The sequence below is a fragment of the Amblyomma mixtum genome, chromosome 8 (assembly GCF_055824585.1).
Source record: "Amblyomma mixtum isolate Tamu chromosome 8, ASM5582458v1, whole genome shotgun sequence".
Lineage (NCBI taxonomy): Eukaryota > Metazoa > Arthropoda > Arachnida > Ixodida > Ixodidae > Amblyomma > Amblyomma mixtum.
Window position 1 is genome coordinate 93,725,311 of NC_143019.1, and position 13,750 is coordinate 93,739,060.

At 49.9% G+C, this 13,750-nt stretch overlaps 1 protein-coding gene across 1 annotated transcript; it reads right to left on the reverse strand.

Annotated features, from left to right (window-relative positions):
- Positions 1 to 375: 375 nt before the first annotated feature.
- On the reverse strand, positions 376 to 1,807 carry LOC149333542 (5-hydroxytryptamine receptor 1-like). Its single transcript, XM_089556075.1, has one exon. It carries the CDS (start codon positions 1,640 to 1,642, stop codon positions 830 to 832), a length of 813 nt encoding a protein of 270 aa, XP_089412201.1. The 5' UTR covers positions 1,643 to 1,807; the 3' UTR covers positions 376 to 829.
- Between the last annotated feature and the right edge of the window lie 11,943 nt (positions 1,808 to 13,750).

A 13,750-nucleotide genomic window follows, 5' to 3' on the forward strand; every position in this document is an offset into this window, starting at 1 on the left:
ATGGTTCCAAGAATTCTAGCTGAGAGAGTTTATGGCGTGGGAAAGCCAGATAGGAAAATACGTCCCTAATATGCAGCAATATGCAATAGGGGTTGTAGTAATTTATGCTCCACAGGGAACAAAAGGAAACTAAAGAGCAGCAGATTCTTAAGGAAGCAACCACTAAACCCAGTTCTGCATTTAGCAAGAAATAAGGCAGTATGGAATGTCTTTGTGTGCAAAACAAGCCTGAAGTTGTCATTTCCATATTGCTGCTAACCATTGTTTTCATGATTAGTGGCAATACTGCAGCACATCTAGCCTCACCATGCTTCTGCACATTGCGCGTTAAAATTTGAATAAATGTTCCCGTGAGATGAAGTCCTAAGTTGTCAGTGAACGCTTATTGTTTATAAAGAACTTTTTGTCTTTACATGTGAGCATTCTTTTCTCTCTGTGATGAGAAAAAGTTAATATATTACAAGCCTCCTTGCTACCTCCAGCTAAACCATGTACCATTTTATAATATTTTTACGATAACTATTTAGACGAGAGTTTTCGTTATATCTTGTAAACCTTGTATTAAATTTAATAATACGGTTAATTTGTGCGTTGGTCCTCAAGCGGCGTGAACGGGTTGATTGCCGACATTGCATTTTTTCTAGCGCAAAACCTTTGGTGCCGCAAGTCAATCCAGCAACGGGGAAATCGGCGTCGTGCTCGAGTCGCAGGCGACTTGATTGTGCTGGTTCTGAGTCTCGTGCTGGTTACCCTGGTTATTTCGCTTATTATTGTGGTGATTCGCGTCGACCCTGGAGACGCGGAGGTCTTCGGGTGACGTCCACCATGGTCAGGCCAACGAGTTGAGGTGGTTGTCCCTGCTACCCAGAAGCTGTCTGCCGGTTCCGCTGCTGCTTCCGCCGGCGGTTCCGCTGCTCCCTGTACCCTGCGCCTGACAGCGGAAGCACAATAGATCCCGGAAGGCTCGCCGGAAGTCATGGTGGAACGTCACGTATATGATGGGGTTGAGCGCCGAGTTCGCGTAGCCCAGCCACAGTGCGAAGCTATGCGCCACTTCAGGAAGAGGCGTGCCTCCTAGCGGCCTCACCAACGCCAACGCGAAGAAGGGAAGCCAGCATGCCGTGAAGGCAGTCAGAATAATTCCCAGCGTTATGGATGCCTTCCGTTCTCGGACAACGACTCTTAAGCTCCTGCTACGAGGTCCCGGCCTCGCTCTGTGCTCAGCCTCGATGACCTTCTTTGCAGCTCTGTGGATCCTCCAGTACATGAACAGCATGACGGCTAAGGGTATGTAGAAGGCTCCGAGAGTGGCATACAGCTGGTAAGCCAGGTGCTGACAGATCAGGCAGGTGGGCGTGTCGGGTGTTCCGTGCTCGTTGCCCAAGACAAGTAGAGGTGGCACGCTGATGAGGGCTGCCAGAAGCCAGACAGCAGCGATGCAAGCCCAGGCTCGTCGTGCGGTGCGTCGAACACCGTAGGTCAGGGGTCGCGTGATTGCCAGGTAGCGGTCCACGGAGATCATGCACAGGTTCAGGATGGAGGCGGTGCAGGAGGCCACGTCCATGGACACCCACGCGTCGCAGGCTGCTCGTCCCAGGTCCCAGCGGTGGTCCGACAGCTCGAGGTACAAGGCTGGTGGCATGACCAGGAGGGCGACGCACAGATCCGAGGCGGCCAGGGAGACCAGGAGGTGGTTGGAGGGGTGTCTCAATCGCCGCACGAGGCAGACGGAGAGGCAGACGAGCGCGTTGCCCACTGCCGTGGCGCCAATGAGTGCGCCCAGGCACAGAGACAACGCCAGCGCACTCAGCGTGGTATGCGGCACGGGACACCGTCGTTGAGGCTGTTGCTGATGTCACTGCTGTCGGATGCCTCGGTTTCCTGCGTTGCGGAGGAAAGAACAAAAAAGAAATAGATGCTTAGTACCCTTCTCACACTGGCAGGTTGAGGCGCAGCTAGGCACTTTCTTTTTATTATTTTACAAAGCCTCAGCATAATTTTTTTCATACTGGCTGTCTCAGTGTCCACTGAATCGATGTCCGTCGAAATTTTTGATGGCCATTCAGTTGCACTTTCAGTGATCTGCAATTTTAGTGATCATTAAGTAGTGAGCATGCAATCCGATATCTGGCGCTGGGCGTAGGAATATGTTGTTGAAAAGAGAACTGAAGCAGAATGAAACGAGGCCAACATTGGAGCGAGTGCTGTTTTTAATTGAGTTTGTTCGGAAAAAGCTATTCGAATACTTCACAAGGCGATGGGCAACGATGCAACATTCAGTTTTCGCCATCAAAGCTAACACAGGTCATTGTCTTTGTCGCGCTGATAGCAACTATCGTTTCAGCACTTGTGGGGCACTTCTTGGTTCCGGTTGCCACAAAGCGCACCATAGATGAAAACAAGAGAACGCAGCGGCATGCCGCACAATAACGGTATGGAAAGTTTCTTTACTACTCGTGTACTGTGCGATGTTAGTGCACGTTAAAGAACCCCAGGTGGTCGAAATTTGCGGAGCCCTCTACTACGGCGTCTCTCATAGCCTTAGTTGCTTTGGGACGTTAAAATCCCATAAACCATAAACCAAACCACACCGTACATACCGCCTGTTTCGCATTTATCTGTCCGTGTTAGAAAAAATTCTCCTGCGCAAACTACTGGACTATATGGGCTCAAACGCTGACTACAATGTAGCATTTGATCAGATAGGTAATTTAACATCTAAACCTGCCTGCATTTTCAGGAATCGGCTAAAATCTGCATTCGGCTGCGGCAGAACTTTTCGTCCAGGCAAGCAAAGAAGCCAGTTTGACAGGCTACGCCATCTGGTGAGCGGTGAGGCAACCGATGTCATGGCTTGGGGCGAGAATGCGCACCTCGAGCGATTTCTTCGAATGTGCGTGTCGTCTGCTCCTTGAAATTATCACGATCGGAAAGAGATATCATTCTTCTTTCTAAAAGTAACCCAGAACAATGCTTAAAATAACATCCAAGACACTAATAAACGGGAGCTGGTCGCTTCTGTTTTCCATCTTGTTTTCAATGCCGTCTGTTTTCTACGGTTCGGTCCGGACGTTACGGGAGCTTCGTTTTAGCCCTGTGGTTTGTGTTCGTGCTGTGCGGAAAATAGCGATTTGGCGTCATACTTCGCGGACGAGAAGGCTCCTGCTGTAATGTGGCTTTCCGAATCTAGGTCAATTCACTTCGTCCGTCATGAATTCAAGTAGATGTTCCGTCGTCGTCCGCCCTCTGAGAAAGCAGTGCAAAGGTGTCGGAACAGGTTCGAGGAAAAGGGAACGGCGCAAAGGAAGTAGCGGAGCGACAAAGGCTAGGCGCACAGCAACATAGCAAACGCTGTTGAAGGAGTATTTGCATCGGACCCGCACTTGTCCTGCAGGCGCGCTGCGCTTTTGTTCGGGGTGTCTTCGTCTACAATCAGCCGCACACTTACAAGTAAGGGATACTACCCGTACAAACTGTAAACCGCACAAGAGCTTTCGGAGCAGGACATGGAGCGCCGGCTCGTATTCTGTTGAGAAGAAAAGCAAAGAATTACGCAGGATCGTGGCCATCTGCAGTTTTTGCTCTTCATGGATGAGGCAGTTTTCCACCTGGACGGTCAGGTAAGCAGCCAAAATGCAAGGTATTGGGCGCAGGAAAGCCCTAAATATTTTGCCACTTTAAACGTACAGTCCACACGCGTCGTCGTTTGGTGCGGGATAGCCGGGGACTTCGATCAAATCGTAGGGGGACAGCCCGAGGCAGTACCCCCTCCCCCCGCCCGGACCAGGGCCACCTTTACAAGGTACAGCTCTCCCTCCCTGGATCCCGTACCAAAAGCAACACCCCAGCAGCTGGCCTCCGTCAAGAAGTGGCCGCACTCCAGCACGACCAGCCTGCCGGAACAGTCTACCTCTACACACACGGCTCTGTCGTGCCTGGGTCCTGCTCGTCTGCCGCAGCAGCCTGCACTGCCCCCTTCCTCGGCTGCAGCAGAAAGTCCAGGCTGCCTTTCATGGCTTCTTCCACAACAGCAGAACTGGCAGCCATACACCTGGCTGCCGATATCCTGGTGGACAGACCTGAAGTCCGTGTGGCGGCAGTCTGGTCAGACTCCAGAACGGCCCTTCAACTCCTCCAGAGGCCCTCCAGGGGCTCCCCCATCGTGAAGAGGCTAGCAGCCAGGCTGGATGCCATCGTCCATAGAGGGACCACCATACTCCTCTGCTGGGTCCCAGGCCACGCTGGAATACCAGGCAACGAGGCACCGGATACCCTGGCAAAGGAAGCACACAACCCCTCCACTCCACTCTCAACGGCCCTGTGTCCCCTGGACCTGGCCAGGTCAATCACCGACCGCCACCTGCTCCTTGACCACCCTGACCCCAGGGTCGCTGAGGGGCACCCGCCACGGCCACTCCCTTCTTCTGGTCTCAGCGGCCAAGAGAGGAGGCTCCTGCTGAAACTACGTGTGGGCAGTGCCAGCACGGGCTCCAGACTTCACCGCCTGGGCCTCACCCCTTCCCCAGCCTGCAGCTACTGCAACAACCCGATGGAGTCCCCGGAGCACCTTCTTTGTGAGTGTTCTGCTTTCACTGCGCACAGAAACAAATTAGCGGCAGGCTTCCGCCTCCTGGTTCTACCCTGCTCCTCGCAGCAAGATCTGCTATTCCCTGGAGGATACCAGTCCATCAAAGCCTTCCAGTTCCTCCTGACCTTCCTAGAGGAGACTGGTCTCCACGGCCGTTTCCAGGACTAAGGAGGAAGGCGAGTGTCAAATGACACACTATACGGCGGCGCGCTCCTTTTCTATCTTTTCTCCCCCCCCCTCCCCCCCCCCCTATTACTATCGGCACGCAGGCAATGGGCGTGGTGGTCAGCCACCAGTAGATTGGCCCGTGCTCTCCCCCTTTTCCTCTTCAAATCATTCACTCACTCACACTCACTCACGGCTCCGTCGTTATGCCGCCTGATTACAGAAAGGGAAGCTACGTCGGCTTGACGAAGCCAGGAAACGACAACGGGCTTCGGAGACAGACGACGAACGCGAACAGCGCCTTGCTAAGCGGCGCGCTCAAGACGCTGCTAGACGGGCGCACCGCGCCTGTATCGAAACCGAATCGTCTACAACCGGTGATGATTCCGAAAAGAACGCTATGGATGCTTACGCAACCTACCAGGTTTAACCAAAGCTAAACCCCATCAAAGTTTTTTCGCCGATTCCTGAAAACGCAGGCAGGTTTAGATGATAAATTATCTATCGAAAGACGAAGACCATCATTAGATACCATGTAGTCGGTGTTTGAGCCCATATAGTTCTGTAGATTGCGCAGGGTAATTTTTCGTAATAGGGACAGATAAATACGGAACACGCGCTACTGCGAAACAGTCATTTTGACTACGGAATAAAAATGTGTTAATGAACCGCTTAATGTAATCTCCAATTTTGTAAGTGCATGAAAAAAGTTTATTTATTTAGAGTTTTTATGTTTTTTTCTTTCAACATTTGGGAAGTGCGAAGCCGTTCTCAATGGCCCTTGAGGTTCCTATGGACATTCGCGAACCGCCATTAAGACGGAGCCCATCTAGTTCAACAATCACTGAAAATCGCCGTGTGGCGCTGGCCTATACCCATTGCGTTTGATGTCCATCGACTCAGTGAGCACTGAAACTGCCCTTGTGACAGGGATATTAAACTCAGTGCATGTGCCGTTAGAGTGCATTTTCAGCCAGCACAAAATGCATTCATGGAAAGAAAGCAATGGAGTACCTAAGCGATATGTGCATAGTAAAAGGCTGCAAGTGTCTACCTAGAATGCAAGGAAGTTGCAATGGGAGGATGGGGGCACAACATGACTCCGCAGCCGCTTTGCCAAGTGCCTCTTGCTCTAAAGCATTCGAATGTAAGCCTCGGGGAGTTTGTTTTTTCACTCAGCAACATGTTTTGATTTCATTGCTATGAGAGATTAAGTTAGCGTATTAGATATATGATTTCGTGTTTAAAGACAGTTCGCTTTCTTTCATAGGACGTGCAGTAACCAAGACGCATTCTCTTCAGCTCTTGCCAGAAGAGAGCAGGGAGCTATTTGGCGTTCTATTGAGGCCCCTCCTGTGGACAACGCCAAGGCATTCTCAATCATAGAATCATGGCGCAAGCACTTGCTGCTCTGAACTGAAATGGTTGCAACCATTGCGCATAGAAGCGCTTGAAATGCTTAAAATATTCATAAAGATTGACTTTAATGATGAAACACCTCACCTATTTCAATCTCTGCATGGTAAAAAGATACTAATGCTATAGTCTGAAAGGCGTTTCCCGCAACATGGGCGAAATCTTTAAAATATTGCGAAGACACTTTGGCCACTTTAGTGTTGAGAGGCGAAAGCCGAGGACACTATGCCGTGACGACTTCCGGTCGATGGTACGTCACACTGTTCCCGCGGCTGTATTGATACCCAAATTATGCGTCTTTCGGAGGTCTTAAGTGTTAATTATGCTTAATTACACATTTTGGCATCTAATTCGACACAAATCCGACGTTTTTCCGACCATTCTGTGACAATTTTCACTATGCCGTGACCACTTCCGGTGGATCTGACGTCCCACAGCAGTTCCCGTGGCTATATCGACGTCCGCGCTATTTCAACACAATTTTGACATTTTGCCTATAATTAATTAACTAATTAATCTACAGTGTTCAAACTTGGCTTCTAGGTTTATTTTTTTCTCCTCCATCGAAACCAACCATTGGTTTTCTTCTATCTTTTAGTTCCCGAGTTAAACGCGTGTGACACGCTTTGTTAACGGACGGACGACAGTATAAGCCATTAAAGGCTTTCGCCTTAAAAGTAGTGGTAGACAGCAGCTGCATGAAACCAACGAACCAACAACTCACTGCCTGACGTCATGTGGCGCTCCTCAGGGTCCTGAAGAAGCGTAGCTTATTGGGCCAGTTGGCGCAGGGTAAGTAGAAAACCAGCGGAAAGGACGCTTTCACAAGGAATGTGAACGCGTCCTTTCCGCTGGTTTTATACTCCTCACCTTCCTCAGGGTATCTTTAAATTTCGCTTAATTACCTAATAAAATGAATTATGCAACATGTTAATGAATGAATTTAAGGCCAAGTGCACTTCGTCAAGTTTTAGACGGGGTTGAGAAACAAGCACTCCAGTTTTTTGGGGCAGTGTAAAACGTGCATGGCAATCTTATCCGGCATTTAAAATAAGCCCGCGAAATACGAACTGTAATGACCATCAGAGCGAAAGGCAGGTACTAGAATACATAAGTAAAAAAAAAACGCGCGAATGCGCTCTTAAGCATGAACTCCAAACACACTTGCGCCGCGCGTCACCGCGCGCTAGGTGTCCCGCGCGTCAGCCAGAACGAGTCTGCGCATGCGCGCGGCGTCACACGCGAGCGTCGACGCTCCGATCTGTCCCTGCCAGATATTTGGCGCGCGGCGCGCGCGCGCCGCACGCGAGCACAGAGTGAGCGAGTGTCGATGGCGCTGCGGGTTTTGCAAGTTCTGAGATACAGCATCACAGTGAACAGGCGTGCTTTATTATTTGTGTACCAAATACATTCCACACGTTTTAAAATTATTTAATTACGCGAATTAGTACCTCTCACCGCTCTTGGCAGTCGAACTGCTTCCAGCAACATCAACCCAGACGCGAGCGGCGCGAGCCAGTTCCCGGAGAATGGAGATGTGTACCTGTCTCGACGCCCGACGCGGCGCTCAGCGCGCCAGCGCGTGGCGCGACGCCTCGGAAGTGGGATTGGTTTGGTTGGTTTATTGGTGTTTAACGTCCCAAAGCGACTCAGGCTATGGGGGACGCCGTAGTGAAGGGCTCCGTAAATTTCGACCACCTGGGGTTCTTTAACATGCACTGACATCGCACAGTACACGGGCCTCTAGAATTTCGCCTCCGTTGAAATTCAGCCGCCGCGGCCGGGATCGAACCCGCGTCTTTCGGGCCAGCAGCCGAGTGCCGTAACCGTTGAGCCACCGCGGCAGGGCGAAGTGGGATTGGTGTTGGGCCTTAAAGCCGCCCCGTTGCAGCGCTTCCAGCCGTGCTTTGAGCTAAAGAAAAGTGCGGAGTGACCGTGCCAAAGTGAGCGGCCGCCGCTCAGGTCAACGGGCTGCACAATGATACATACGAATAAAGAGAACGGAGGCTACTTTCCACTGCGCGACTTCACTGCTTTGTTTTTTTTTGTTGTGCGTCTGCGTAATGACTTAATAAATACCTCCGTCTGAGCTGCCTTCCGGGGGCATGCTTATCACTTATCGCACATCGAACTCATTGTATTGTGCCATCATCAACCTTCATTCTTACTTTCCCTTTCCTCCCTTTCCATTTCCCCTGTGTGAAGTAGCAGGCCAAGGCCATGTTTCCACCGGCCGACCTGTCCACCTTTTCCTCTCATTAAAATTCCTTTCTCTCTCTCTCTCTCTCTCTCTACGGCACGATTTTTTTTATGCTCCTGAAGAATGCGCTGACGCACTGCTGACAGCGGCCTCGGCCGATCACTTCGAGACGGTGGAAGTGCGCTCTTCTTTCTTTGAAAACCCGTTTTGCTGCGCTCCAATACGGCAGAATGAGAGCGTATTCATGGCCGTTTTCTGGGAATTCGATGGCTTTAAATGCTAGAAAATAAAAGGACTACACAGTAGGCAGTTTGCTACAAAAACTGAATCAGCTGTTTCTTAACTCCCCCCCCCCCCCCCCCCCTGTACAACCCTCACGAAACCGTCTTGGGCCTAAAATGAGTATTGCAAATTTTGCACACATAATTAAGGACCTAGGTTGAATCAAAAAATACTTCGACGAGCGCCCCATGACGGCCACCAAGAAGTCATTTTGCAACCAGCTGCTGTCTGCAGCTCTTTTAAGCTTCACGTTTACGTTGTGCGAAACACTTTGCACGGACACGCAGCGTAAAAGACTAGTTCACTTGCACACCTTGTTTCTTAAAAAATTAAAATTAAATTAAAAAAATGGTAGAGGCTTCACTCGTAGTTATTTCCTCTGCGGTTTGAAATACTTGCAACCGGTGGCCGCAGCGGTGATAATTATTTATGGCGCTCGGCTGACCTGAATGACGCGGGTTCGATCCCGGCCGCGACGGTCGAATTTCGATTCAGGCGACATGCTAAAGGCCCATGTACCGTGCTTTGTCAGTGCACGTTAAAGAACCCCAGGGGGTCGAAATTATCCAGAGCCCTCCACAACGGCGTCCCTCCGAGCCTAAATCGCTTTGGGACGTTAAAACCCCATAAACTAAACTGACACGCACAGTAACTGCTTCGTTTCAAAGTTAACCCACCCAACACGGCGTTGACACGCTGTAATTCCTGTCAGTCTGCGACTCTCGGGATTACTGCTTTCAAAGATACACAACGTAGAAACATCCGGCTGGGTGTCGCAGTGTCGCTGGGCACACGCACTACTAACTAACGTAATATACCGGAGCCAACCAGGGGCTAATGCAGCCATCTTACAGTAATTGTTCTTCATCATTTTATTAAATCACTGTAACAGTTTAAAACGACAGCACACTGTAACACAGCTCACAGCCGCGAATGTTGTTTATGGAATTAATTTTTTTCGTTACAGCGACTGGAGGCGTTACAGCGAGTCTTAGACACAACGTGCCCCCCAAAAGTGTACTTTGTGGGCGTTTAAAAAAAAATAAAAGGACACAAATGCTCGCGAGGCATTTTTCACGCCCGCATGCACCAATAAATGTGCTAAAGAGGACAAAAGCGTCAACGACTGGCAAAAAGCGATGTCTTAGAGGTCTTGTCTGCCGACGACCCCCTCATTTCACTTCTGCAAATTAGGACGCATGAGTTTGGGTTCCATCTCCCGTGTCCGGTATTGAGCTGCACTCAAATGACACGGCTTTCAGCTTCAGTTTCCGCTCGTCTTGGAAACGTTTGCCCTCCTTGTACATAACACCACGCCAACAGTGCTGCAGTGATTGACACAGACCTCTCTAAAGGGGCGACCAGTTCTTTCACGAAAGAAAACACTTAGCAATTTGAAAAATTCGTTCAATACCTTGTCTCAGGAGTTCGTTGCGTCTGCATAAGTCATATTTATTTTCCACATTCACTAGGAGTACTTCAACTGGAAGCTGTAGTACACGGCATTCGCGAGCCTGCGAAAGTGTATGCTATGCCACTTTCACGTACCCCGTGACTGACTGCGGTAGCGCAAGCTAGAGTTTATACTTCCAGGAGTACTAGGCTACTTTAAGCTCAAAAATGGAAACCGATGTTTGTCGACGTCTTCTGTGGAGCCTCTCGCTCTGTTATGAATACCGAAATACGTTCCGCTTGAATATGATGGACCACACTGTCGCTTCTTCAGCACGTCTGTCCTCCTTAAAGTACTACACAGAAAAAGAAAAAAAAAATGTTCGCCATGTTATGCTTAGGCTTCAGGCAGTTCGTGCTTTGTTCACTTCCGTCCACTGAGGACTACATGGTGGTTCTATTTTTCATCAACCGTGTGCCCGATGTCTATCAGATTGTTTTTACTGCGCAGACCGTTGGCGATGCTTCCACTTTCCACCGAAACATTTTAACCATCACACTAATTTCTACTGCGCGACGGAGGCTCTCCCATTCCCCCCCCCCCTCCTCCACACACACACACACACACACACACTTTAGCTAGAAAAAAAACAAGAAAGTAACAATGCCGGACTGCTTGATATTTTGGAGGACTAGTGGCGACACTAGCGACGCCTCGCTCCCATCGCAAGGGAGCTCCCATACCTCTCTGGAAAGTGTGCTTGCAGGCAGCCAACTTTTTTGAGAGCCAGCTTTGATTGCGCATACCAATAATGTTATTGGGGTATGACGACAGTGCACCGTGAGTTTCATGTTTTCTTTCTGCATTCTTGCCAACGTAATCATTTCTGCGGAAGGAGCCTGCCAATCGTGCAAACAATGTCGTGCATGCCTCATTTCCGTCCTTCCGCCGTTCCTCCGAGCAACAATCAGGTCTATGTTTTCCTCTTGTAGACCTCGAATACTCCTCTTGCCTCTCCGGGTCGTTGTCGTTTTTGTTTATTTATCTGCAAACTCCGAGAAGTGAATTCTGCCGGGGATGATCAATCAAGAGCGGAAGCATCTCCGTGTCTACTGAGAGTGCTTTTCGCAGACGTGCTGCGCCCCGGGAGCGCTTCGGAAGCTCAATGTGTTCCCACTTGCAGTGTACACGTTCGGAGCGGGCACGTTCACAGTGTATTGAGGAATCCGAGTTACTTCCGGCAAATAGCGTCACATCCGCTCCGGCCATCTGCTTGTAGAGACCTTCGCACTGGAGAGGGTACAGAGGGTGGCTCTTAGAAGCAACACTGAAGTTCTTATCAGAGCATTGAGCAGCCACAGCCTATTATGCCCTGCTTCCTGTGCCGAAGAGCATGCGTCCGGGACGAACAGTTGCGGGGTATGAGAGTACTTGAACACGTAGCAGGGCACTCTGGATCTCGGATGGACAGGCTGTCCGAGAGCCCAGAACAGGAAGAGTGGCTAGTGTGCCGACCATTCTCCAGCCAGTCTTATTTTCGTCTCACTTCAGAGGCACCCTGTCTGTTGGAGGCTGCTATGTTGCGACCTGGGTTGCAGGACAGAAGAAGGATTTTTTTTTCATGCAGTATAAATAATGTTTAAAATAATGCAAAAACTTACAAGAACGTCCTGCTGGGCAAGTTGGTAACTATTCATCTTTGGTTATCGGCGCGAAAAAACACACAACACAAGCGCTTCGTCCCGTCTTTCCGCCTTGTGTTGTGTCTTTTTTCGCACCTGTAAACTAAGATAATGCAAAAACATTTGATGCAAACTTTATTGCAAGCCTGTCCACGCTGAGCCTGTCACCAAGAAATCCAGGTTATGCAGTAATGGGACAGTATTTCTGTCTCCTTTTTTTAACACAGTTAGATATTGAACAGAAACTAGCTGCTAGCAGAGGTGATGCACAAAGTCGACTGTTTCAGTGCGCTGGCTTACTTCATCTTTGTAGGGGCAATCTTCTTCTCGTTTTTGCGTTCCCAGTGGCAGTTTCGCGTTTGTTGTTGTTGTTGTTGTTGTTGTGACTGAGAGAAGGATGAAAAGGAAATTGCACGGGCCTGCTACTGGCTCTAGCCAAGCCACCACCGCTGCCAACGTGCAGATAGAGGAGAGGTAAGAGATCAGAGGAAAGAGAAAAGGCAAGAAAAGACGCGCGTCGCAGCAACAACTGCGTCCGCCGGAGCGGACGCTGCTGAAAAAATCAGATAAGCGGCCGAAGCCGCGCTCGCCGAAGCGAGATCAGATACTCCATCGTTTCCAAGAGCGCCTCTCCCTCATTTATAACATTTGTGAGGAAGGTGCCCTGAACCTGAAGTTATATACTTATAAAGCAGACTAGCACATGCTTAAAAACTTAACAAGCGTTTAAGGATGTTTAGACTGCGGACCAGTCTTTCTCGCCCTGATGATGACTATTATGAATATTCGTTTCTTTCCTCCATCCCACCTCATTCCTTTGGTCAAACATTCCGGTTTTAGCAGTTAAGGACATCACATGCACCGTTTTTCGGTAGAACTTTGGGTTACTCCGTTGACAGGGCCCAACCTTGAGGCGCTTTTGCACTGGCGGGTCGCGGGCGTCGCGCGGCCGATTTCAGTCAATTAGTTGCAGTTCCCGAGCGATATGCATGCGGGGAGGGACGATTCGGCTTGAACCTGTCGATCGACCTGCGGGGCTCGCTAGAGTGATTCCACCTTTGCTCCAAGCTCGTGCATCCTTATCCCCTTCCAAGTTTGGACAATTTGACAATTAGCTGCAGAGCTGAAATTTACTTCCCGGAGAAAAGAATAGGCAGTGGCTTAGCTCTGGTTAAGCCTGGATATACAAGCGAAAAGCTGCAGTTGTGCTTGGTTTGACGTCATGGCTGTCGCAGACGGCGCACAATGCACTGGGAGCACCACGATAACGGTGGAGGCGTTCGGCCGTCCACACACTGCCTGTACGGAGGAGGAGGAGGAGACGCGCGTGTAGTGAATACGGTGCTTTCTTAGAAGGTTGCTTTAGAGACATGTACTGTGGTGTGCATTCCTTTCGGGTGTACACCAAGATATGAGACACAGGCATTTCCTTTCCTTAAAACCAATTTTCATTTAATTTCATTTTCCTTAAGGCCTTTACGGCGCGGTTCGGGTACTAACCGAGATATGAGAGAGACAGGCGTCGTTTCTTTTCCTTAAAACCAATTTTCTTTTCATTTTCCTTCCCTTACGGCGCGGTTCGGGTGTCCACCGATATGTGAGAGATTCCTGGCGCACTGTTTGTCTTTTATTTATCTTTTTATTTGTGTCGCGTGTGACGTCACTCGGTTTCGAGCATGCGCAGCTGAGTCAAATCTTGGCTCCGACGGCTCACGCGAAGCGCGGCTGCGGTGCGGGTAGTGAAGCATTTCGCTTCAAAAAACTCGCCTTTCACACCCACATTCTCGGAAACGAATTCGCCATATCTGCTTGAAACATGCATATATTTTGAACAATGAATTTACCCGAGACTCTAATGGTACGACAAGGGTGTTTGTGCGCATTCAACAGTGTGCGTGTGCGTGTGCGTGCGTGCGCGTGTGCGTGCGCGCGCGCGTTTCAGCGTTTTGTGGTGTGCCCAGCATGCGGCTACTGGACATCCTTCCGAACTGTGACTCATCATGCGTCCAGCTTGCGTACGTGCC

Bases quoted from the DNA above. Each gene is read 5' to 3' on its own strand.
- LOC149333542 (XM_089556075.1), bottom strand. From the start codon at position 1,642: ATGCCACCAGCCTTGTACCTCGAGCTGTCGGACCACCGCTGGGACCTG.